This window comes from Osmerus eperlanus, chromosome 24, assembly GCF_963692335.1.
Source record: "Osmerus eperlanus chromosome 24, fOsmEpe2.1, whole genome shotgun sequence".
Classification (NCBI taxonomy): domain Eukaryota; kingdom Metazoa; phylum Chordata; class Actinopteri; order Osmeriformes; family Osmeridae; genus Osmerus; species Osmerus eperlanus.
In genome coordinates, this window is record NC_085041.1 from 2807570 (window position 1) to 2833510 (window position 25941).

The window sequence follows — 25941 nt, forward strand, 5'->3', positions numbered from 1 at the left end:
AGAGTATAAAATGATTTAATCTCACTGCTCAGGAACAGGAGTTTAAGAGTATACACCGACCTAAAACAACTTGGTGAGTCTGCTTATAGCTTAACCCTTGTGTTATCTTCGGGTGATTCTGACCCATCAGTCATTGTCACCCACCGTCGTATTGCGACAAAGAGAAACAAAGTGAAGCATTTTCTTTTAGCCGTCGGGCTGTCTCGGACCCCCCACATCGCGAAGGTTAAAATAAAATTAATTTTTATTTGTTTTTTTATTGGGTAAAATTGTCGCAACACAACGATGGTTCTTTGTGAACCTTCGGGTCATGTGACCCGAAGCCAGCACAAGGGTTAATCTATCTCAGGGCTCCCTCTTGAGGGGAAATGCATACACTGTTACACTGTTAATGGCTTTACATTAAAAGGTCTTTATTGCAAGTTTGCTTGTGATAGAAGCATACATGTAGATAATTTATTACCAATTTGCACTTATACATCTAAGAAAAATAGCAAACCGGGATGCATTTTCAGCAAAATAACAACACTTGATTGACAAACAGTTATTTTCCATAAAGACTGTAGTCCAGAAGTAAGCACTTTGGCATATCAAGATTCTGAAATGTACAATTATAGGCATCAGCAAACCAAACAATTACTTACCAACATGACATAATTGGAGTGTAGTCAGTTACTTATCTAAACAGTAAGCATTTCTCAATACTATAACAGAATACTTATGTCTGAAGATTTGCATGCATTTGATAAACTGTGGACGGTATCCATTTGACCCCATTTATATAAATCTGAACAATACATTGTAATCGTAAACCGACTTGTGATACAGGGCGGTCCCGTTCAGTCCTGCTAACGTCCCTCATTCTCCCTCTTCAACCCCGACCATCTTGGCATAATATAAACCATAGATTCACTTTCCAGACTCCAACAAGAAGCTTTCTTTGGAACCAGGAGAAAACCTTTGAAAAAGTGTCATCTGACCACTATTCCCTACTCAGCAAGGCGCACAAGGTGATTACAAATCGACACAGCTACTCAGGGTCTGCATGGAAGCACCACATGCAACACTGCACAGCTAACCCTGCCATTCTTAAAATAAACATTTAAAACGGTGAGGAAAGCAGCATTATTATGGTTGTATTAAAAAATATATAATTAAAAACAGGCCTAAGCCAATAATGGAACTGAACTATTAGGTTCATCGTTAACGGATAATAAAATTGTTAATCTTTATGGAGTTTATTCAAGTTAAAATGATCCACAACCATGACAAGGGTCCCCATGAACATAAAACACCACAGCCACAAAACTGCCTGACAATCAAATCAAAACACAAAACTCACCCATCATTTCCACATCAACAACTGTGCGTCTGACTGCGTGTTTGTGTCTGAGAGCAGCTGTGAGCATGATCAACCCTCTCGTGTCTTCTCCTCGTCCAGACACATCACCCTGAGTCCCCTGACTGACATGCAGAGTGCGTAGGAACCACCTCAGTGAGGGGAGTGAACCGAAAACTACATTCCTCCCCTTCATCTCGTTTGTGAGTGGCTTCCTCAGTGGATTTGACGACGGCTTGCGCCTCCGGCTCCCCCTGCTGGCTAGTGGGTGTAATGGTCCACCTGATGCAGCTTGTGGAGGAGGTTGTGCGTGAGGTCAAAGGTGGTGAGGCTGACTGCCACGGCGACGGGCCCTTTGATCCAGTTCATGCTGAGGCCCTTGTAGAGCCCCCGCACCACGCCTTCCTGCTGTACGACGGCCCGCATGGTGCCCAGGACCGTGGTGTGTGGGTGGCCCGTCACCCCAGCCGTCTGCATCCTTCGGCGGACCACGTCCAACGGGTAGGAGGCCGACTGGCCGATGAGGCCCGCGCAAGCCCCAAAGGCCAGGCGCTCGGATGGGTGAGGCTGGGACCGCAGTGTTCTCTCTGGGGAGGGGGGGAGACAGATTAGTCAGTCAGTTAACAAACTGGGATGAACAGTGAATGTCAAATGACATATGAGTTTTTGCTGTATGTATCAAAGGTTTTCCTTGACACCTGAACACCTAAGAGGACCACAGTCTTCTCACCTGCGTGAAGCTTCTTCAGACTCTCGTACACGAAGAAGGTGAGGCCTGCGTATGGGACCACGCCCAGGATGGTGGGGGTGAAGCCTCTGTACAGGGTCTTAAAGCCCTCCTCCTGCGAGATTCGGACGAACACGTGCATAACGTTGCTGTACCTGTACGAGACAGACAGGAAGCAGTGGAACCATCAGAACATACCCTCGCAGTACGGTCATCGGCATTGGAGGCTTTCAGGTCTATTTACATTTAGTCATTTAGCAGACACTCTTATCCAGAGCAACTTATAGTACATTTACATTTAGTCATTTAGCAGACGCTCTTACCCAGAGCGACTTACAGTAAGTACAGGGACATTCCCCCGAGGCAAGTAGGGTGAAGTGCCTTGCCCAAGGACACAGTGTCATTTAGCACAGCCGGGATTTGAACCGGCAACCTTCTGATTACTAGCCCGATTCCCTAACCGCTCAGCCATCTGACCCCCCTATTTCAGAGATTCACTGTTTATTTAAATACGCTTGTATTTATATATTTGTTCTCTTGTGTTGTGCATACAAGTTAGTTACCATCAAAGCCATTCTCAATAATTGTTTTTTCGGGGAAGTGTAGGTGCATATATCTTAAATTTTACATTGAAGTACATGGGGATTATAGCATGTTTCAAATGAGTGCCGAGGTGAATGCCTACATTTCTCTCGGGGTGACTGCCATGCGGGCACGGACCATGTCTAGCGGGTAGGTGAGCATGGCAGCGGTGGTGCCAGCCAGGGACCCTGCCAGGAACCGCGGGAGGGGTGGCAGCGCTCTGAACAAAACAAACAGTGAGATCGTGTTACACAACACGGACTAATGCCAGGCAGCTCTGGAACCACAGAGTCAAGGTCAGGGCAATTTTACTGCAATCATTATTGACCCCTACACATCTTTGTAATATCAAACATGAATACATAATATTCTGTATAAATAACACATTTGCATGATAATAGACAGACAAGCAAGTACTTACTTGCCCTGGTAACCATAGTATCCGCCCAGTAGTCGTTTGTACTGGTCGTGAGAGCAGAACTGGAGGGCAGCGTAGGGGATGACCCGCACCATGGTGGCTGAGTTGCCTCTCCACAGACTGAAGAACCCATCCTTCATATAGGTGCAGTAGACTAACCTATAAGCCTCCTAAGAAAACATTTTTACATTTTACATTTTTAGTCATTTAGCAGACGCTCTTATCCAGAGCGACTTACAGTAATTACAGGGACATTCCCCCTGAGGCAAGTAGGGTGAAGTGCCTTGCCCAAGGACACAACGTCATTTGGCACGGCCGGGAATCGAACCATCGACCTTCTGATTACTAGCCCGATTCTTTAACCGCTCAGCCACCTGACTCCCTCAGCGCTCCCAAAACACACAGCGAGAAGACAACAACAGTTTATCCATGTTCGAAATCCCCACAACACGCAACGTTTACTTTCAGACGTTGACTGCTGTGTATTACGTTGACATTCTAAGTTTGCATAATGCTACTTACAAGAACCCAGGAACACATAACACTAATACCACTCAATCCTGCCATGCTAAAGTCTGTAAATAGCATCGAGCTGCAGATTCTATGTGAATTATATAATGAAGGAATTCGCTCACCTTGGCAGAGAATCGCTTGGAAGACACTGAGGTAAAAGAAATGCGATAAAAGACGTTAGATCGCTGACAAAAGTATGGAAAATAAAAGCAGAATGGAAACAAGCACAATCGGAACAAGGGTAATGCTATTGTGAAACGCTGCCTTTAGATCTGCTCCCTCCATTGTCCACTGTTTCCATGCTGGGAAACATGAGAGCGTGCTGCAGAAAGTGAGCTCACCTTGGAAGATGATTTTGGTTCGGTCCAGTGGAGCGATGACCGTCTTGGCCACCGCACCTGCGAAGGCCCCGCAGAGCAAAGAGTCCAGCACGGTCCATCTCTGACTGAAATCCTGCACACAAAGACACACAACCGGTTAACCACGACAGTTTGGGCAACAGAAGCCCATGTCAACAGTCCCTTTTAGTCCAATTACTTAATATGCGTTATAACTGATACAGTTTGGCACCCAGGGGTAAACAAGCTAAGGTAGTACTAGGTATAACTTTGGTCGGCTGCCAGTACAGCGCAACCTGACTTCTTTCAACACCTACTGTAGTTTTTATTAGCCTTCTTGTTCTCTTGAGCGTGGGCCTTCAATCATACACAAACGTGCCAAAGGCGCTATCTACAGTACAGTGGTATCATTCAGCCAGCTCCCCAGTCGGGCCTCACACGTACACACGTGCTAAGGGCCCTCTTCAGAGTTTATCTTAGTACATCGAGATAAGCCCGAGAGCGGTTTGGCCCACATTCTGAATTGTGTGTTGAGAAACCTATGGGAATCATAAATTCTCTAGCTGATAAGATGAGTTAGGGACACTTGGCTGATGACTGGTTCTGTTGCAATATAAGAATCACAGGGCAGAGTTACTGTAATGAGTAGGTTCAAGTGTTTTGACTTTGCAGCAATAAGGACAAACATGATATAAATACAACCCACTTAAGTCCTACTTTCAGGGAATATTTAATAAGGAAAAAAAGAACCGACCAAAATGGCATGTGCCAGATATGCAACAAGCACATTTTAGGAACTAAGTACTGCCTCATGTCACACTAAATTAGGATGATCTGCAGCAAGGTGATTGTGGCATAAACATCCAGCAAACCTAGCTGTGGAGACAGGGACTCACTTTAGCCTGGGTGGAGGGTGGCAGAGACAGCACAGAGGCCTGGTCCACAGGCAGGGCTGGTTGGTGGTCTGGGACTCCGTGAGCCATACTGGGTCGTGCCCTTGACGTGAACCAGTTAGTTAGACAAACAAGTACGCAGGCGGGCGGGTGGGCGGTTCTGGAAGATTCCACAGCTGAAGACAGACATAAGAATAATAAATAAACTCAACCCATTACTAAAAACGAAATCCCTCCTCTCTTGACATATTCATCAAACACGCCTTTAGCGTTTGACTGATATGCCTGGATGTTTACTGGCTTAAAATGAATGCATTTCTAATGGGCGAACGACTAAACATATCATGTTACATTGCTACTGTGATGTGGTAAACAACAGTCTTAAGCTACATGAATTGGTTTAAACATGCATCTACCAATCAAAATATATATGGTTAATATAATGGTTAAGAGTATAATGGTTAAGAGTGAAAAACACCCTACCGTTGCAAGTCATTGTTGGGCAGTATATCAACTTTGCTACGCACTAAGTTCCTATGCACAAACCACTGCAAAATGCAATGTATGGAATTCGATAAACCCTTACCTTTGAGTTTCCGTGTACGAAAAAATGCACAATTGGATCAATATTCAAAATCCCAATTCAATGATCAACGCGTCGTTGTCTGCTAAACAGATCATTGGGGATGTTTTGCTGTTTGTTTGCTTGGTCTGGATCACAACACCGCTGGCTGCACGTAGCCCAATCTACACTCCTCGACGTATTTTCCTGTTCGACGTGACTGAAAAAGACAGATGTCAAAACCTCAACACGGAAGATAAACTATTTTTAGGTGTTGTCTGTGCGAAAATTATTCCTGGAGTTGACCGACGAGATGATTATAGCTCTCAGTGGCTTATTAAATTGAGGGCACGCACACTTGTGTTTTGGACTACAATACCCGAGAACATTATCAACAACATACCTCTCTCTCTGGCCCAGTGTACCACGAGGTGGCAGCACAGTGCAAAAAATATGTTGTTATCAGGAAAATGGCGTCCAATGTTGAGGCCCCGGAATCATGGTACCTCGCCCTCTTGGGTTTTGCAGAACATTTTCGAACCTCAAGTCCACCCAAAATTCGTCTGTGCGTACACTGTCTACAAGCCGTTTTCCAGTTTAAGCCGCCTCAAAGGGTTGAGGCGAGGACGCATCTTCAGTTGGGCTCGGTGCTCTACCACCATACCAAGAACAGCGAGCTAGCGCGTAGCCACTTGGAGAAAGCGGTGAGAGAGTTTTGGGGAAGAGCAAGGAAACAGGCCGGGACGGTCGAGGTCCTGCTCCGGGAAATCATTGTGGGAACAAGTCTCCTCCAGTGACTAAAACTGTGCCAACTTAAGAGAAAATTTGAGGACCCCGTTATGTATTTGCAAGTTATTTGGAGAAACATGATATCCAATTCAGCTACCACTTACTACCTGATTTTACTGTCACTGCTTTATAACTTTAATGTTAACTGTTACTCAAATTGAACAACTAGCTGTTATTTTGTGCAAAGATAGCATATTCCCACGCTATATATTCACTGCGTTAACTGAGTTGCTGTCATAAACTGGTGTCAATGGCTAACTATTTATTTTTCCCCTCAGTGGTTTATATCGCAGCAAGTATCCTTTCCTAATCGTGTCTCTGTCCAACACCGGCTTTCAAACGTTAAGAATATACATAATTCAAGATCAGAACCAAATGTTTTGATCATCTGCACTTTATTAAAGTCATCCTCATTAATGTCTTTACCATGAATAGTTTTCTTAATTCAATGTATCCAGATTGCTCAGTTTGAAGATGTCCAGTTTGAGGCTGCTAGTCTCTTATCAGAACTCTACTGCCAGCAGGTAATTAGGTTTCCACATCTCAGTGCAGTTTTCCTACCTCTAGTTAAACCAAAAAACATGATTCTCATGTTTTCAATTAATACTGTAGCCTTTTAATTTAGTAGATGCTTTTATTCATAGCGATGAACAGAATGAGATTTGAACCTGTGATCTCTTCATCAGCAGCAAATGCTCCAACTTCTCAGCTATCCCCTCTTAATCAAACAAACCAAATTAGACCTTGAATCCTGTTCTTTAAAAAAAAAAAAAGTCATATTGAATGAGCTTTAATTTGATGGAATTTTTTTCTGTCAGAACCTGGTGGATTCTGCGAAACCTTTGCTGCGGAAGGCCATCCAGATTTCACAGCAAACCCCCTATTGGCACTGCAGGTTGCTGTTTCAGCTAGCGGTATGTAGCACCAACACAACACCTGCAACTGGACTGACCCTACACTGAATGAGTCTGTAGAATGCACTAACGTCATCCATTAGTGTTTTCAGAAAATCTTGGTGTTAAACAACTGTCATGGCTTTCAGATTGTTTGATAGGCTGCTTAAGGTATTAAATGAGTTTATCTAATTGTCTTAGTTTATTTTTATTTATAAAGCAACTCCACACGCTGGAGAAAGACCTGGTGTCTGCCTGTGACCTGCTGGGCGTCGGAGCAGAGTATGCCAGAGTGGTGGGTTCAGAGTATACCAGGTGATTCACTTTCTCCACTCACATGAAATCCCTCTCAGAAACTCTTGAGATGCTACAGTACCAGAAATCCCTGCAGTTGGCATTAAATCCCTCTGTGGCGGTCGGCTAAATCTCTTGTGTTTTCACCAGGGCCCTCTTCCTCCTGAGTAAAGGAATGGTAAGTCTACAGTCCGTGTTTGCGTTGTAGAACTACATCTGATATGTCTACCGGCCTATCGTGTGCAGCGTGTCATAGAAGAACATCACAGATTTACAATATGTCTGCCGCCTAGACCTCTGGGAGTTGTAGTCTCCCCATGTCTATTTGGACACACTATTCGTTTTTTTTTCTTGTGCCCCAGCTGCTCCTGATGGAGAGGAAGCTGGGCGAGATGCACCCGCTGCTGACGCTGTGCGGGACCATCGTGGAGACGTGGCAGGGGAACCCCATCCAGAAGGAGTCCCTCAGGGTGTTCTTCCTGGTGCTGCAGGTCACACACTACCTGGACGCAGGGCAGGTGAGCAGGCAGCGCTGTGGGACATCTGGGACAAGACTGAAACACTCGTAGCATCTTAAATCTGCCGCATCTTGCCCTCGTTCCTGAGCTCACGCCTCGACACTGCGCCAATTTGAAGGGGGAGGCTGTTTTGGGTTATGTAGCTGGTGGATGTTGACTAATGACGTCTCCTTTGTCGACGCCCCGCAGGTGAAGAGCGTGAAGCCGTGTCTGAAGCAGCTGCAGCAGTGCATCCAGACCATCTCCACACTCCACGACGACGAGGTCCTGCCTAGCAACCCCGCAGACCTCTTCCATTGGCTGCCCAAAGAGCACATGTGTGTGCTTGTTTACCTGGTGAGACACCTGCAAGGCTCCTCCCTTTGTCACCTGCGGGGTGCACGTCCCTCAAAAGGAACGTCAGAGACTGTCGCATGGAATCTTTTAAGCGTTTGCTGGGAACGGGCAGTACAATGGCAGTGCTCTGGTTTTGCGTGATGGCATTGGTTTTGTGTTGCAGGTGACGGTCATGCACTCCATGCAAGCTGGGTATCTGGAGAAGGCTCAGAAGTACACAGACAAAGCACTTATGCAGCTTGAAAAGCTAAAAAGTACTATCTTCTTGCCCCCTTTTTTTTTCCGTCAGAATCTACTTATATAGAATCATTTTTGAATATAATCGTGATGTCTGATTTTCTCCTTTCATATTGCAGTGCTGGACTCCAGCCCCATCCTCTCCACGTTCCAAGTCATACTGTTGGAGCACATCATCATGTGTCGACTCGTCACCGGCCACAAAGCAACAGCCGTACAGGAGGTAAAACCATAGATATATATATATATATATAAAGACTAGATGTCTTACGGCGGAGTCTAGAACGTCCGCACGTGGCGGCCATCTTGCGACAGTCAACTCGCTCACCCATAACATTGTGTTGATGCTACATGTACTTTTTAAATGACCATAACTTGCTCAATTTTCAACCGATTTTGAAACGGTTTGGTTTGTTATCAACGTCAGAGATGTCGGTATGCCACTGCATACTTATGAATAATTATGAAAAAAAATAAAAATAATAGAATATAAGTATGCAGTGGCATAACGACATCTCTGACATTGATAACAAACCAAACCGTTTCAAAATCGGTTGAAAATTGAGCAAGTTATGGTCATTTAAAAAGTACATGTAGATTCAACACAATGTTATGGGTGAGCGAGTTGACTGTCGCAAGATGGCCGCCACGTGCGGAAGTTCTAGACTCCGCCGTAAGACATCTAGTGTTTATATATATCTATGGGTAAAACCCTGGTCTCTCATGTTAGACTGTCCCATGCAGGCTGTAAAAGTCCCAACTTCAGAGTGAAACTTCTCTCACCTCCCCTGAAACGTAGCCCAGAAGGAGAGTCATTGTTGTGTGTAATTTAGAAATGCCTTGTAAAAGGCACTGGCTGCAGTTGCGGGGTCGTCATGCCCCTAAAACGGCGGTGCCCATGGAGCTGTTCAGATATGAATAACAACCCATCTCTGAGTTCATTACTTCTTCTCCCTGTGCCCTGCGGCAGATCTCCCAAGTGTGCCAGCTGTGTCAGCAGTCCCCCAGGTTATTCAGCAACCACGCCGCCCAGCTCCACACTCTATTAGTGAGTATATTCAACCTTGCTCCACCCAGAAGACCTACCCTAGATTCCTCCTCCAGGGAGGTAGTCTCCTCCCCTCATTTCTAGTTCCCCACAGATGACTGTGCTGTGTTCTTCACTCTGATTTCCCAGGGTCTGTATTGTATCTCAGTAAACTGCATGGACAACGCAGAGGCCCAGTTTACCACAGCTCTGAGGGTGAGTGGCTTGATGTACTGTCATAGTGGTCAGTAAAAAAAAAATCCAGTTCACATAAAAAGTTTCTTAAAGTGGGAATAAATGTAATAATTTTTAAACGTTAAACTCTGAAACGGGATTTCCCTGATTCTCACTTATTTCCCTGTGTGTCGTCCCATGCAAGCTCACCAGCCACCAGGAGCTCTGGACCTTCATTGTGACCAACCTGGCCACCGTCTACATCAGGGAAGGAAACAGACACCAGGAGGTGAGATCAGACACAGTGGCCTCTGAAAACACGGCCATTTTGTCTCCAATTGAAACACCTGACACTTGTTTATGTTCCTGCTGTTCTTTGCCCAGCTGTACAGCCTGCTGGGAAGAGTAAACCCAGACCACAATTTCCCCGTGAGGTACAGTATGATCAGTGAAAGACTTAACACTTGTTTCAACTGACTTATTATCATATTCAGAACATCGACAGTGTACTCGCGTTCACTCGAGAGAGCTCTCTCCTAGACACAGCGATGGTATATGAACGCGTTCGCTCCTGTCTGTGCTAGTCCAGTGTCCGTTGAGTGTTGACTAGAAACTGACCGACGTGTCCCTGGTTTGTCCTCCAGCTCCCACTGTCTCCGTGCCGCAGCTTTCTACATCAGAGGACTACTCTCCTTCTTCCAAGGACGCTACAACGAGGCCAAGTACGTTGCTCTCTGCTGACAAGGAAAACATCCCCCACGTTCAATACATAGGGGTTCTTTCGGGATCCAGATTCTTCCGTCATTCGTGGGTTTTGTGGTTGCAGGCGGTTCCTGAGGGAAACTCTGAAGATGTCCAACGCTGAGGACCTGAACAGACTGACGGCCTGCTCCCTAGTGCTGCTAGGACACATCTTCTTTGTGTTGGGAAACCACAGGGTAAGGTTTCCACACACACACACACACACACACACACACACACACACACACACACCCATGCAGTGACTATTGGAAAGCCACGGTTCTATCTTCTCTGCCCATTCCATTCCTGAAGTTGCCTCTGCATTATTGATTAGCCATTGTGTGCTCTTGCTAAGATCGTTCTCTCCTGATTCCAGGAAAGCAACAACATGGTGGTTCCAGCGATGCAGCTGGCCAGTAAGATCCCAGACATGTCTGTCCAGCTGTGGTCATCTGCCTTGCTGAAAGGTACCTGTCCTCTTTGAAAAGCAGGAACACCACAATTCTTAGCCCAGACCCAGGTTTGTCTAGGACAGTGGTTCTCAACCCTGGTCCTCGAGTACCTCCTGTCCTGCATGTTTTAGATGTTTCCCTGCTCCAACACACCTGATTCAAATGAATGGGTCGTTATCTAGTTATGCAGAAGCCTGCTAAAGACCATTAATTTGAATCAGGTGCGTTGAAACAGAGAAATAAGGAGGAACAAGATTCTTGGTGTGGCTGTAGTAAAAAAGGTTCTAAAGTTTAAAAAAATAAAGTTTCTAATGTTTTGGAGAAAACTTTAGAAAGGTTGAAAGAAAAAAAAAAACGTTTACAAAAATAAAACGTTTAAAAACAATTTTTGAAAGGTTTGAAAAATGTTTAGAAAAAAAGTTTCTAAAGGTTTGAAAAATATTTTCTACAAAAAGTTTTGAAAAGTTAACAAAATATTATTCAAAAGAAAGTTATGCCTGGAGCAGCGCATATCACATAGCAGCGCTTGTAATGTGAATCAATTGTCCATAGTTTATGGCATTTTAATCTAGAGATAAATGTGATGATATGTTTCACCTGCCTTGTTGGTGTTGGTGTTGAACCACTGGTGTATGCATTTTATATTGTTATGGGTCTGTGTTCAACTGTCCCAGACATTTTTTCCATCAACGATGGGACGCCGTTCATTTCGAGCCCTGGGTCGGGGCCTTTAGTTGTCTGGATGCGGTTGGCCGCCAAGGGGGTTTGATCTATAAAGTTGAACAATGGATTTTGGTGTTTCAAAACCCATCGACACTGTATGACTATGTTTAGCCTGTGTTCTGCTCCTCTCTCACCAACCGTCTCTGGAGGAGGAGATCCCTCTCTGAATTGCTCCTCCCAAGGTTTCTTCCATTTTTTTCTCCTGTTGAGTTTTTTGGGAGTTTTTCCTTGTCTTCCTTGAGGGTTTAGGTTGGTTGAGGGGCAGTTCTATGGGCGTATGTGAAGCCCTCTGTGACATGCTTGCGTGTAAAAAGGGCTATACAAATAAATTTGATTTGATTTGATTTTGATTTGATTGACTGTGTTTGGTTTTCAGACTTGAACAAATCCCTGGGGAACACCATAGACGCCCATGAAGCCGCCCAGATGCACCAGAACATCTCCCAGCGGCTCCTGCAGGATCACATCGCCGCCTGCAGCCTCCCCGAACACAACCTCATCAGCGTAAGAACCGGTCTAAAAACAGTCCCACCCCGGGCCTCAGTTGGCTAACTGAAGGATATCTGCCTCTGTTTCTGTCTCTCGTGTCATATGTGATCGTGGCGACTTTTCTGTTGTGTCTCCTGGTCCTCCTCTCTGGGATAGTGGACGGAGGGTCCGCCTCCGGGGCAGTTCCAAGCCCAGAACGGCCCCACGACCAGTCTGGCCAGCCTGCTGTGAGACGATCAGCGTCCTTCTCACCGCTCGGCCCCCTGGGATTGGAGAGAGCCATCGTCATGCATCAGATGTTTCCTGAGGGAAGCCTGCTCACATACATATTTATTATATTTTTTTTATTTAACCGTTGAAAACATTTTCTTTTTCTTTTTATGAAAGCTTTTTTTTTTTTTTTTTTTACTTGTGCATTGAAGCTCAAGAAATGGATTTAGACCTTTTTTATATGGACACTAACCGATTTAAGATTTCACCATTACTAGATTTTTTTGTTGTGTTGCACCAATAAATACTTCTGACCTCTCATTCCTAAAGGTTGAATTGGTAGATGAACAACTATAGATTTACCCCCTGAAAAGAAACTTGTGCAACAATTTGATGTCCCATGCAGTGCCATTACCTAATTGACCAGCAGATGTCACAGTTGGCAGCCAACTGTTAAAGTAATAATTTTGCATTAAATTGTTTTAACCCCAGAGACATGATACCATTTCGCATACTGAGATGCAAAGTTCCTGCAAATACCTTTTTAAAGCATAGAAGAAAAAGTTGATTCCAATTGTTTTCTAATAAAAACGTTTTATACCTAAAGTTCCTTTAAGAGTTTTCTTTAAAACATTTATATATAAATGACTCTTGCTAAAACTTTACTGTACAGTGATCTTTTATACACTATGTTTTCCAGTGGATCATGTATTTTTAAGCAACTCAAAGCTTGATATTCAAATTGCTCTGTTGGTGGAACTGAAGCTTGAGCCCCTGCCATTCAATCCAATCCCTTTGTTTTCCATTGCATAATACTTGTTCTTAAAAGTTTTCCTTATTAATAAAAGTCAGAATAAGTTATTGAAATGTATTGTTTAATATAAACGGTAAAGTCAATGGTACCATCATATTTGATAATTACATTTAGTCATTTAGCAGACGCTCTTATCCAGAGCGACTTACAGTAAGTACAGGGACATTCCCCCCGAAGCAACTAGGGTGAAGTGCCTTGCCCAAGGACACAACGTCAATTGACACGGCCGGGAATCGAACTGGCAACCTTGAGATTACTAGCCCGACTCCCTCACCGCTCAGCCATCTGACTCCCTAATTAATCGTGCATTTACTCTATTGACCATTTTCATGGATGTGTTAAGTTCCTTAGGAGTGTAATAGGAGGGATTGATGGCGCACAGGAAACCCAAACCTATTTCCTAAAGGGAAAACTTTGAATTAATTCAGAAGTTCTGAATAAGAAATCTGCTTATGATTCTACTTAATGCTTTAGTGAAATTCACAATGCCTCTTGTCATATTGTGGTTGTAACTTATTTTAAATGACAAAGAAGACAATAATTTTGTTTTACACTACCAATTAAAGGATACAGTCAGATAAGAAATAAGAATGGACTAACTCATCCCAAATAATGTATCTGCTGATTTCAGAGAGTCTAATGATGTGTTGGACATGGGGTTTGTTAATTGTTCCTAAACAGATGCTTGAAGGTGATAAGTGTGAGCATAAACACATCTGAACGAAGATACAGTACTTCCTGCCAAATAGTGAGTCCTGGTGCTCATTACTGGGAGGGAAACTTCCTGCTTTGTTGCTTTATTTCAGTAAGGTTTAAATTCTGTTTTTTGTTTGTTTGGTTTCAGCCTGTCTCTACGTCCCGCCCACACTGTTTACTTCTTAATTTTGTAAAAGGGTAAGTAAGTTTTGAGGTGTGCCATGAATTCAACCTTTCTCACTCTCTTTCACTCTCTCTCTCAAGCACACACTTTTGTTTGATTGTCTCCAAAGCACATAATCTACACCTATATCTGCTTCTTTATTATCATAATTGTACATACTAAAACTAAAAAAATACATTATGCAATAAATGCAATTTTCCCAATATCTCCATTAGGGATGGTATGGGGGGGGGGGGGTGCACAACTCCAAGTAGCTATGGTAACAGTAGTGGATGCTGACCCCTGTGCAAGCTTCTCTTGTAAAAACACATGGTTGCCAGTTGTCCTGGACGGGCCTGCTGGTCCTGAGTATACATGGTCATACATGACTGTGGTCCCGATGATATGCTGATTTCCCCTTTGGTGTGACCACTTGCGCATGCTTAGTGAAGTGACGCCGTCCATGTGTGTAAGCGGCTCATTATTTGGCAACCGTAGAGGCAGCGGGCAGGAGAGGGGATCCCCGGGATTTTTTTTCATCGAATTACTGGCGTAAATAGTCAGTCAAAACAAGTAAAGAACTCAAGGGAACACGCTGCTTTGGATCATTTTCTTCGTAAGTTAGTACATGTTTTCTGTTTTTAGATCAAACTTATTAAGAATTTGGGTTTAATTGAGCCGACGACCATAAGTTTTTTTTCCTACTCCTTAGCTTAGTCGTTAGCAACCTAGCTAGCTAACCGCTTGTTGAGAGGTATTGGTAGCTGATGGTTTGTGTGTCGCTTGCTAGCGGCGTAATTAGCCACACACACACACACACACACACACCTAGCTAGCTAGACTAGCCGTCGACTGGCAGTAAACCACTACAAAGTAAAACTCTCAACTTACAACCGTGGTAAAAGCATAGGAAGTCAAACAGTGTATATTAACATTTAACAAGAATCAAAGTTTTTCAAACTATAAGTATAGTTTTAGAGACATAACCATTCGTTGATTGTGAATCCCGTGGGTTCTGTCTGTTTGTCTCCGGCCAGGCGAGTGTCCGAGGAGTTATCGTTACTAGTAGCTAGCCTGCTTTGTGTTGGTTGCTCTTTCCAATTTTTGTCAGGTTCATGATCTCGTATGTAGTACCAGGCAGCTGGCGATATACATGTGTTGTTACATCTTTTAATACACTATCTTACTTATGGCCATTCATGGGTGTTAAAAGTTAATAATTCCAAGCCATTCTTAGCGAGCTAGCTACCCAGCTCCGGTAGATGGCTAGCTGTCGTCAAGCTGGTATCACGGTAGAGCGAGGACAACTGGACGGACGGACAGGTTGTTGTTGTGTTGCTATTTAGCCGGTTCACTATATAAACGTATTACGTTTTAGGAATTCGGTATCACCTCATATTACTAGCGGTGCACAGTTGCCTTAACCAATTGTTTATTCAAAACATTATTGAAATGTAAACTCAACTTGTTATAGTGAAGCTCAATACTTTGTTCGATAGACTATGTACGTTAACGTCAGCGCAACTATGACATTATACATTTTTGTCGCGTAGTAGTGGTTCTGTTGTGCCGTTAGCGGTGAGAGCCGTGGTCTAGACTGGAAAGCCACAAACGCCCATAAAATCGCCCATATTTTGGGGAACTTTACCCAAAGTAGTTGCAAGTCTTTAAAAAAAAAATATGTATATATATTTTTTTAGATGGGGTAATGTCCAATGGCGAAGCATCGTCATGATTGCTGATCTACAGTAGACTTGTGACCTGCTTGTTTACTAGTATAAAGTATTTGCTTCATCCGCTGTGGAATGGATTAGATTCTAGATTCTAATCATTAGAAGATTTGAACTAGGCTCCGTCTGCTACCATTTCAGTTGTTGATACCACTTCGTAACTTGGTAGGTGTTCAGCCTAGGTGGCTGTACCCAATTCCCTTCACCACTGCCCCCCAAATAAACTGCCGGGGCACCCTTGCCTTGTGGCGGAAGACGGGTGTCACCTTGCATCCTGTGAAGGGCATTGGAGCAGTACCCCTTGTGTAAAACCCCTCTCATAGTGATGCTTGCAGACAGGCATGACTTAACAGCGTCAAGGTCCGCTTCAGACACATGGAGAAGTCTCCTTGGAGAAGGCCTGCTAGTTTCACTTTCAGACACAGTGAGTAGATATTCAGATGCAGAAAAGGCTGAACAGGCTAAAAGGGCTTCTGCCTGCCATTGTGAGTTGTTGTGGCTCTGCTCTGAAAAGACTGTGTTTGTGTTTCTAGAGTTTTAGCCCTGCAGGTGACGTTTGTTTGTTTGTTGTAGCTATATTGGAACAGTCTAGAACTCTTATAGTTTGCTCTAAATCTCGGCTTTCTTGCCAACTTCAGCTGATTCATGAAAATAGGTAACAATAGCTTAATCCAAAAGAAAATACTTTGGTTTGTAGATTAGTTGATTATAATGGCTATATACTGGCCTATTGTATTGGTCTTCAATGCAACCTAAATCTCATTTTGAGGTTAGACAGTCTACTTGCTGTATTGCAATGATCCATCCTTATGTCATCTTATGGCATTAAAGTATATACAGTGGGACACCTTTGTTCAGGCACAGCAGTGTGTACCAGATACCAGCGCTCACTGAACATGTGAAGTTGGTGACGTGGTCACTGAGCAGGCAGTGTTTCTCTCCGGCTCTGGGAGGTCAGTTGTGTGTGTTTGGAACGGCAGTTGGTCAAGGAAAGAGATACAGGAGATGATGATCTGGAGGCCGGTGGCTAGCCGCCCGCTCCTGTCCACCGTGTACACAGATCTCTGGCTGGAGGAGGAAGTGTATGGGGCTCGTCAGGCGGTAAACAGGAAACGCTAGAGAAGTAAACTTAAGTGGCTTTGTCTTCAGTCACAGGCTCCTCAGCCAGGGCTTCCTGGAACCAGGAGGAGTGAGAGGCTGAAGTTTGCCAGCTCGGGGCTGCTTTTATTTTAGATCGATATGCATTGTTTCTGTTGCCACGGTGATCAGTGCTGTATGTATTGGGGTCAGACGCAAGGTGCAGAAGCCCGGCTAGTCCATAGTCCAGGTGGTGGCTCTCTCCTCCGTTCTGGCAGGCGCAGGGTTAAGGACTTCCATTTTGTTAGGTAACACCCTAATGGCCTGATCTGTCAGTGGCGTTAAAATGGCAGGGGCTTAACCCTTGATGTTCAGGACTACACCAGCAGAGGCACCCTCATGTCCTCCAGTCTGCCTGGACCAATGAGAGAGGGAGAGAGAGGGAGGGAGAGAGGGAGGGAGGGAGAGAGGGAGGGAGGGAGAGAGAGAGGGAGAGAGGGAGAGAGGGAGAGAGGGAGAGAGGGAGAGCGAGCGGGCCAGCCTGAGAGCAAGCTGGGAGAGGGAGTACACGGAAGAGTATTTGTGTCAGTGAATATACAGTAGATCCAGGGCTAGGCCAGCCAGGCACTCCCCCCCCCCCCCCCCCCTCCACCACCCAGTCAGCTGATCTGTCTCTACTCTCTTTACTTTCTGTCTCTGTCTCTGTCTCTCTCTCGCTCCTCTCTACCCGTCTTTCTTCACTCTCTCTTGTCTTTCCAGCTTCATGTTCTGTCTTTGATGCATATTTAATTTAGTGGAGGACTTCCTACCAAACAACAGCCAGCTTATTGGAACTCTTGATAGCGAAGAGTCATTATGAGCAGGAAGCCTCCAGGAATAGTTTGAATGCTGTAGGACTGCGGCTCTCGAACCATCCAATAGAAGACCCACGTTAGAATTTCACGGCTGCTTCTTTTTTTTGTCATAGCTTGTTTTTTATTGGTCTGTTGTAGTTCTAACCTCACTCTCTTGGCAGTAAATAGGCAGCATATGGGATCCAGCCACCTTGAAAAAGTCTCTGTGCTTGGAATAGGGGGGGGGGGGGGGGTCTCTGGGGTTTGGACGGGGCGGGCTGTGGGGGTGGGGGGTCATTGCATTAGACATCAGATAATGGAAGCTACCTGGTGTAATCCCAGTGGGAAAGCTCATTACTATTGATCTCACCCCCCCCCCCCCCACCTCTGAGGAGGTAGATAGCTCTTTCTATTGTCCAGCTGTTGTAACATTCTCTTTACATATGCCCCAGAGGTTGTGTCTGAGCTTAGATGAGCTGGTTTCGTAGGTTAAGCTCGGTGAGTAACACACAGGGTTGGAAAGCGGTGGTGGGGGGAGGACTGGCTGTGTGGAGGAGGAGGACTGGCTGTGTGGAGGAGGAGGACTGGCTGTGTGGAGGAGGAGGACTGGCTGTGTGGAGGAGGAGGACTGGCTGTGTGGAGGAGGAGGACTGGCTGTGTGGAGGAGGAGGACTGGCTGTGTGGAGGAGGAGGACTGGCTGTGTGGAGGAGGAGGACTGGCTGTGTGGAGGAGGAGGACTGGCTGTGTGGAGGAGGAGGACTGGCTGTGTGGAGGAGGAGGACTGGCTGTGTGGAGGAGGAGGACTGGCTGTGTGGAGGAGGAGGACTGGCTGTGTGGAGGAGGAGGACTGGCTGTGTGGAGGAGGAGGACTGGCTGTGTGGAGGAGGAGGACTGGCTGTGTGGAGGAGGAGGACTGGCTGTGTGGAGGAGGAGGACTGGCTGTGTGGAGGAGGAGGACTGGCTGTGTGGAGGAGGAGGACTGGCTGTGTGGAGGAGGGTATGGCTGTGTGGAGGAGGGTATGGCTGTGTGGAGGAGGGTATGGCTGTGTGGAAGAGGGTATGGCTGTGTGGAGGAGGGTATGGCTGTGTGGAGGAGGGTATGGCTGTGTGGAGGAGGGTATGGCTGTGTGGAGGAGGGTATGGCTGTGTGGAGGAGGGTATGGCTCTGTGGTGGAGGAGGGTATGGCTCTGTGTGGAGGAGGGTATGGCTGTGTGGAGGAGGGTATGGCGGTGTGGAGGAGGGTATGGCTCTGTGGTGGAGGAGGGTATGGCTGTGTGGAGGAGGGTATGGCTCTGTGGTGGAGGAGGGTATGGCTGTGTGGAGGAGGGTATGGCTGTGTGGTGGAGTCTGATGGAACGGTTGAGCAGGGGTTCATGCGTCTCTTGAGAGTTCACTCAGTTACACACAGAGACACACACATTTAGTTTGCTCCCTTTGTTGCTTAGCAGCAGGGCTTACAGCCCAAAGGATGTGCCACACGGTGCTATCCGTCTCCTCTGAGACGACACGAGCCGCACGCCTGGAGACACAAAACACACTCACCTCGAACGAGCCCTCTGTATGTCATCGGGAGCAAGGAAACGGCGGCAGCCATTTTGGCTCCTGTGAATCGCATCCACGCTAAGACCTGGCCTGCTGAACCCCCACTCCCCCTGGCCATGCAGCCATTTTGGATCCTGAGGGTCCTAGCCGCATATGAAAAGGGCTGGCCTTCCAGTGGCACACAGATCTCTGTGCTGTCAGCAGGGTACAAGAGCAACAACCCAGGGGAAAAAAAACACACACGCTTGCACACACACACACACACACACACACACACACGCTCGCAAACCCTACAGATGGCCTTTGTGCTCAGGGTTGGGTACAACAGGGCACATCTGTCCTAGTTATGGAGCGGAGCCACAGATAGGCCGAGTTTCAGCTGAGCTCCAGTCAGTGGCTTGAGGTCTCCTCACCACGGCCTCAGTGGCATGCTCTCTGTCCCCGAGGGCGCTGTGGTAATCTGTCTGGATCTTGCTCTCGTCTTAATACTTCACTACGAGGGGATCTCTCCCGTGTCGGTCGATGGCTGTCTCCAGGACGACGTCGAGTGTTTGTGGGGTTGTGGTTCTACACCTGTGTTCTTGTGTGTGTGTGTGTGTGTGTTATTAGATTTAGGGTGTCCCTACGAAAGGCACATTCTGCTGTGACACACACTTCCTTGTTGTGCCACACGCCCGCAAAGTGAACGTACGGTTCAGTCGGTTGCGTTTGCTGCGTCGCTGTGTGTTCGCCGTGCTGGTGAAGTGTGGATGTATCCACACTGTCTGTTCTGCTACAGATTTTTTCTTCTTTTCTTTCTGAACGCCTGGGGGTCATGCGCTCCGGGATAGTTCGTTCCTCTATGGGTTTTTGGAATGCTGGTCGATGGCGTAACCCCCCCCCCCCTCCCACACACACACACACACACACACACACACACCCAACTCCACGCTCCCCGGCCTGTCCCCCCCCCCATCGTCATGGCCGCCGTGGTCTCTTGTCTCTCTGCCTGCCAGTCCGTCTCTCCAGGGGTTAAAACCTGCTCTCGCCTCCTCTCACTCGCAGACCAGTTTGAACCGGTTTTCAGGGAAGTGCTTTGTGTCTCCCATGGAATCTTGGGAAGGGTCATGCGGAGCTGTGCTGATGTCACAGGGGGCCCTACAGTCAGCTCGCTATCAGATCTGAAATGTGTGTTTGTCGAACTCTTGTTACACACTACCGACAGTCCTCCGATCAATTGTAATAACTCTCTTTCTTTTGAATGGTCTTGTAATGGGGCTATGATGAGGCAATTATTCTTATCTAAGATGTGACCGTAGACTGAAAAAGTGCTTCGGTCGGCTGGTTTGGAAATGGGATAGGGCCAGGAATTATTCTCCAATGCCCACCCCCCCCAACCAAGTTAACCTCTGTTTACACACATTCACACACGCTCCGAGCTAAGGGAACATGCTGGCCTGTGCGCGGCCTGCATATCGCGCACAGGCCAGGTCAGTTTGGTCGGAGAGCCTGTCGGCTCGTGTTTGTCTTCTGCTTTGCATGCCTGTTTTCAAGTGCCCAGCCTCCCTGCAGCATTAACACCTGCACATGTGTGTGTGTGTATCGAGAGAGAACCCCCATGCAGAGCACTATCTGCCATCTGTAACGGGTGGGGTCAGATGGCTGAGCGGTTAGGGAATCGGGCTCGTAATCAGAAGGTTGCCGGTTCGATTCCTGGCCATGCAAATTTGACGTTGTGTCCTTGGGCAAGGCACTTCACCCTACTTGCCTCGGGGGGAGGGGGGAGAGAGAGAGAATGTCCCCTGTACTTTACTGTAAGTCGCTCTGGATAAGAGCGTCTGCTAAATGACTCAATGTAAATGTAACGCGGGCCGTTGACTCCGTCCAGGTGGAGCCATGTCGGAGGAGGCGGTGCGTCTGACGCGCAGCCAGAAGCGCGCCCTGGAGAAGGACGTGGCGTCGCCCGGCAGCCCCGGGGACGCCGACCACAAGAGGGTGAAGCTGGAGGAAGGCGACCCCGCCGAGGGAGGCGAGGCGGGGGCCTCGGGGGGGGCCGGGGAAGGAGACGCAGGGCCGGAGAAGGCCAAGGAGGGGGCCGAGGGGGCGAGCGGCCTGCAGGCCTCCGGGGAGGTGAAGGCCACCATCAAGGTGGAGGTGCAGACCGGAGACGAACCTGTGGACATGAGCACGTCCAAGAGGTGAGACCTGAGACCACATACTGTCTCAGCTGACGACTGAGAGCTCCATGGTTACCCCAGCTGAAGGCTCCATGGTTACCCCAGCTGAAGGCTCCATGGTTACCCCAGCTGAGGGCTCCATGGTTACCCCAGCTGAACGCTGATTTCCTTTTCTGTTTGTTTGTTGCTTGGGGTTTGTCCCTGTTAGGAGTGCTGGAGGATGGCGGCTTGTACAGTGAACACTGTGTTCCCCTGACGGGGACATTTGGGCTAGTTTAGCCCAGTGGTGCAGGCTGCCCTGTACTTTTCCCAGCCGTGTAGTAACAATGATCTTTTTGCATTTAAATACATGAATGGACTGGTCTAACTGGTCTCATTTCCAGCCAATCACCCAAGAGAACGTGGTCATAGAACCATTCAACTAATACTTTCCAACCGTCAAGTATTTCCTGAAGAGGGGCGAAGTGTTTGTGGTACGAGTCATCGAGAGATACAGAGTCCAGGTCTTGATTATGCGGAGCTGTGTGGAGGGGTGTGTGCTGTGCTGTGCAGTGCTGTTCTGTTTGTGCTGTGCAGTGCTGTGCTGTGTAGTGCAGTGCAGTTCTGTGTTGTGCTGTGTAGTGCAGTGCTGTGAAGTGCAGTGCTGTTCTGTGTGTGCAGTGCTTTGCTGTGCTGTGCAGTGCTGTGTTGTGCAGTGCCGTGCTGTGCAGTGCTGTTCTGTGCAGTGCTGTGCTGTGTAGTGCTGTGCAGTTCTGTGTTGTGTAGTTCAGTGCTGTGCAGTGGTGTGTAGTGCAGTTCTGTGTTGTGTAGTGCTGTGCAGTTCTGTGTTGTGCTTTGCTGTGCTGTCAGAGGGCGCTCAGGGAGCAGAAAGGGGGCGAACAACTTAGGGGACCAAAAAAAACTAAAATAAAAGGGTTCAACCTACTTTGGCCTGGTTAGCTGAGTGAAGCAGGGCAGACAGCTGTGTGTGTGTGTGTGTGCACGTACGTGCACATGTTTATGCTCACGTGCGTGTCTGTGCACGGCTTTCTTTTGCAAGTGTGTTTTTGAAGTGCTTGCTGAGCGGCGGGCTGAGAGTCACACAGGAAGTGGATGCACGCTCACGGTTTGGCCTGACCCCATTTTGAGAGTTTGAAGCTCCGAGAGGACAGACCTCCATTTTCTTCCGCGGCACCTGAACTCCTCACTTCAGAGTGAAGCCTATGTGTCACAAACTGGTTCCAACCGGCCGTTGCCATGGTGTCCACATTGGAGGGAGCAGTTAGGGGAAGGAGGGGCTGGCTGGGTGGGTGGGGTCACGTGACCACACAGGCAAATGGCTCATGTGATGCCTTTTGGTAGAGTGATTAATACTCTGGAGGTGATAGCGGGTTCCTCATGCCCTATCACCTCACCTCTGTTTGAACTTTGAACGCTGGTTTGTGAGCGGACGTAGTTCTTCGAATGTAGCGTTGAGAGGAAAGCAACCTGGAGGAACCTTGAGGAGATCCGGTTGTCTGAGTAGAGACAGTTTATTTTTTAATGTAGTGGTAGTCGCCCTCACAATCAGACTTTTGTTGTTGTTGTTGTTGATAGAAATAGAGAAGACAAGCCTAAACATGGACCTTACAAGATCTCAGGTCAGATCCCTGGTCTCAGGTCAGATCCCTGGTCTCAGGTGAGCCTGGGGCCGTTCTCCACAGTCAGGGTTGACATTGACAGAGCTAGCAGCTGATCCTAGACCAGCGCTCTGGGCAGGAGGTGAGGCGCTCTGGTGTCATCTCCTGAGTCTTCTGGAAACATGTGGACCGTGTGGGCCCACCCAAGTAGGACATGACCCTGCAACCATCCCCTGCACACACACACACACACCCTAACTTACACACACCCTAACTCACACACACCCTAACTCACACACACCCTAACTCACACACACCCTAACTCACACACACCCTAACTCACACACACCCTAACTTACACACACCCTAACTCATGCACACACAACCTAACTCACGCACACACACACACACACCCTAAGTCACACACCCTACCTCACGTACACATACATGTGCACACACCCAGCCCTCAGGGCTGTACCATGTTGTACCTCTGGTCCTGGCGGGGCTGTTCTTGGTCTGTCCCCGGGGTGGGGGTGGGGGGGGGGGGGGCGGGGCTGAGTGAGTGAGTGAATGACTGACTGGGGTGAATGGGTGACTTAAGCGAGGGAGTACACAATAGGCTGGCCCCTGGCCAGGTCCCCCCCCATCCCCCACCCCGCAGCCCTGTGCAGAGCGGCCCTGTGCAGAGCAGCCCTGTGCAGAGTGGCCCTCTGCTCTGCTCCGCCGCTCCTGTGGTGGAAGAAGGGAGGGGCCCTGAGCACCCACTGCCACTGTCCTTTACAAAGAAGCACCCCCCCCCCACACACACACTCACACAATGTGGATTACTCTGTTTAGGGAAGGTTGTGTTAATCATCCCTCCCAAGCACAGCACACAACACTGTCCCACACACACACACACTAACCCACACCGAACAGCATTCCTCCTGCTGCTTGTTCTGTGGCTGGTTGTGGCCCAGGCAGACACTCTCCTTACGTGGTGATCTCTAACGTCAGGGTGATCCTGGTGTCTGCTGCTGCCCTGAGCCTGTGCACCTGAGGAGGGGGAGATATCTGGGTCTGTGGGGTGGAGTCTGCAGTAACAGCACCATGTTCCTGCCCTAGGCCCTGCTCTCCCCTTCTCTCTCTCTCTCTCTCCCTCCCCTCTCTCCTTATCGCTCTCTCTCTCTGATCAACTTCTGTGGCTGGATTATCTGCTGCGCACCCTTTCATGGTCTAAAATACACTATACATCGCCCTCTACTGGCCAAACTGCGACACTGTATTTCTGTGTCGTCGTTTGAACTTCTGGGGAATTTTGTGCAAATGCTGACGTGTTTGAGAGGTGGCGGAGAAGGAATTATCTCACGGTTCCTCCCCCCTCCTCCTCCTCCGCAGCGACATTAAGAGCGAGAAGCAGCCTCCGTCGCCTGATGATGTCATCGTGCTGTCGGACAACGAGCCGTCCAGCCCGCCGGTGAACGGCCTGAGCCACTGCTTCAAGAAGACCGACACGGACAAACTCATGGTAACTCCTCGTCTCCTGAAACCTACTGGCTTGTCCTTTACTGGTGTCCCAAGACTGGCGAGCTGCCCTCCTGGATGTTTTCACTCTCAGGTGGTCTAAATGGAATTCCTTTTCTAGCGTCATGACAGAACCCAGTTTGTTAGAGTGCTGTTAAAGTGGAAAACCTACAGGACGGCTTTTTCACTTTCCAGGAACTGAGTTGGAGAGACGTACTGTAGTCTGTGGGTATGTCAATATGACCTCCTCACCTCTCCCTCTCCCTCTCTTGTTGCTCTCCCTCCTCCCTCTCTCTCTCTCCCCCCCCCCCCCTCTTCCACCCTCCTACCCTCCTTCCCCCCTCCCCCCGCCTCTCTCTCACCTCTCCCACCCTCCTCTCACTCCTCTTCCTCTCCTCTCCTCTCTCTCCCCTCCTCTCCCTCCCCCTCCTCTCTCTCCCCCTCCCCTCTCTCCCCCCCCTCCTCCCTCCCCCCGTCTCCTTCCCCCTCCTCTCTCTCCCCCTCCTCCCTCCCTCCCCCCTCCTCCCTCCCCCCCTCTCCCCCTCTCCCCCCTCCCCTCTCTTCCCTCCCCCTCCTCTCTCCCTCCCCCTCCTCTCTCTCTCCCCCTTTCCCTCCCCCTCCTCTCTCTGTCCCCCTCCTCTCTCCCCTCCTGTAGAAGAGCAGTCCAGAGGAGCGGGAGCGCTTCATCCAGCAGCTGAAGGAGGAGCTGCGCTTGCAGGAGGCCAGACTGGTGCTGCTGAAGAAGCTCCGGCACAGTCAGATCCAGAAGGAGCCCACGGCTCCCAAGGTACACACACACACCTAACCTCCACACACACACACACACCTGACCTCCACACACACACACACACCTGACCTCCACACACACACACCTGACCTCCACACACACACACACACCTAACCTCCACACACACACACACACCTGACCTCCACACACACACACACACCTAACCTCCACACACACACACACACACCACACCTAACCTCCACACACACACACACACACACACCTAACCTCCACACACACACACACACACCTAACCTCCACACACACACACACACACACCTGACCTCCACACACACACACACACACACACCTGACCTCCACACACACACACCTGACCTCCACACACACACACACAACACACCTGACCTCCACACACACACACACACCTGACCTCCACACACACACACACAACACACACACACACACACCTGACCTCCACACACACACACACACACACACACACACACACCTGACCTCCACACACACACACACACCTAACCTCCACCCCAACACACACACACACCTAGCCTCCACCCAACACACACACACCTAACCTCCACCCCAACACACACACACACCTAGCCTCCACCCCAACACACACACACACCTAACCTCCACCCCAACACACACACACACTAGCCTCCACCCCAACACACACACACACCTAACCTCCACCCCAACACACACACACACCTAACCTCCACCCCAACACACACTCACACCTAACCTCCACCCCAACACACACTCACACCTAACCTCCACCCCCAACACACACACACACCTAG

The 25941-nt window shown here is 48.2% G+C and overlaps 3 protein-coding genes across 3 annotated transcripts in view; 2 read left to right on the top strand and 1 right to left on the bottom strand.

Annotated features, from left to right (window-relative positions):
• Positions 1-392: 392 nt before the first annotated feature.
• On the bottom strand, positions 393-5671 carry LOC134010924 (mitochondrial coenzyme A transporter SLC25A42-like). Its single transcript, XM_062450254.1, has 8 exons — positions 5397-5671; positions 4814-4986; positions 3921-4032; positions 3702-3727; positions 3070-3236; positions 2752-2868; positions 2070-2221; positions 393-1926 (listed from the first exon to the last, which is right to left on the bottom strand). The coding sequence occupies exons 2-8, from the start codon at positions 4898-4900 to the stop codon at positions 1601-1603; spliced, it is 987 nt and encodes a 328-aa protein (XP_062306238.1). The 5' UTR covers positions 4901-4986; positions 5397-5671; the 3' UTR covers positions 393-1600.
• A 22-nt stretch (positions 5672-5693) lies between these two features.
• On the top strand, positions 5694-12574 carry LOC134010905 (MAU2 chromatid cohesion factor homolog). Its single transcript, XM_062450229.1, has 19 exons — positions 5694-6076; positions 6440-6457; positions 6620-6685; positions 6980-7075; positions 7275-7369; positions 7499-7526; positions 7711-7866; positions 8056-8202; positions 8366-8456; positions 8559-8662; positions 9410-9487; positions 9617-9682; positions 9846-9929; positions 10025-10074; positions 10285-10362; positions 10467-10578; positions 10758-10848; positions 11933-12060; positions 12202-12574. The coding sequence occupies exons 1-19, from the start codon at positions 5843-5845 to the stop codon at positions 12274-12276; spliced, it is 1797 nt and encodes a 598-aa protein (XP_062306213.1). The 5' UTR covers positions 5694-5842; the 3' UTR covers positions 12277-12574.
• A 1787-nt stretch (positions 12575-14361) lies between these two features.
• Positions 14362-25941, top strand: part of gatad2ab (GATA zinc finger domain containing 2Ab) — a 12585-nt gene continuing 1005 nt past the window's right edge. Inside the window, exons 1-4 of the mRNA XM_062450100.1 lie at positions 14362-14544; positions 20980-21289; positions 24244-24373; positions 25025-25156. Coding sequence (XP_062306084.1) covers positions 20988-21289; positions 24244-24373; positions 25025-25156 — 564 coding nt within the window. The 5' untranslated portion in view covers positions 14362-14544; positions 20980-20987. The remainder of the gene's footprint in view (positions 14545-20979; positions 21290-24243; positions 24374-25024; positions 25157-25941) is intronic.

Excerpts from the sequence above, each read along its gene's own strand:
- LOC134010924 (XM_062450254.1), bottom strand. The coding sequence starts at position 4,900 with ATGGCTCACGGAGTCCCAGACCACCAACCAGCCCTGCCTGTGGACCAG. Across the intron at positions 4,033-4,813 it reads CACCCTCCACCCAGGCTAAA|GATTTCAGTCAGAGATGGAC; the intron begins GTGAGTCCCTGT and ends CTTTGTGTGCAG. Across the intron at positions 3,728-3,920 it reads AACCAAAATCATCTTCCAAG|TGTCTTCCAAGCGATTCTCT; the intron begins GTGAGCTCACTT and ends CTTTTACCTCAG.
- LOC134010905 (XM_062450229.1), top strand. The coding sequence starts at position 5,843 with ATGGCGTCCAATGTTGAGGCCCCGGAATCATGGTACCTCGCCCTCTTG. Across the intron at positions 10,075-10,284 it reads GACCACAATTTCCCCGTGAG|CTCCCACTGTCTCCGTGCCG; the intron begins GTACAGTATGAT and ends TTTGTCCTCCAG. Across the intron at positions 10,579-10,757 it reads TTGTGTTGGGAAACCACAGG|GAAAGCAACAACATGGTGGT; the intron begins GTAAGGTTTCCA and ends TCCTGATTCCAG.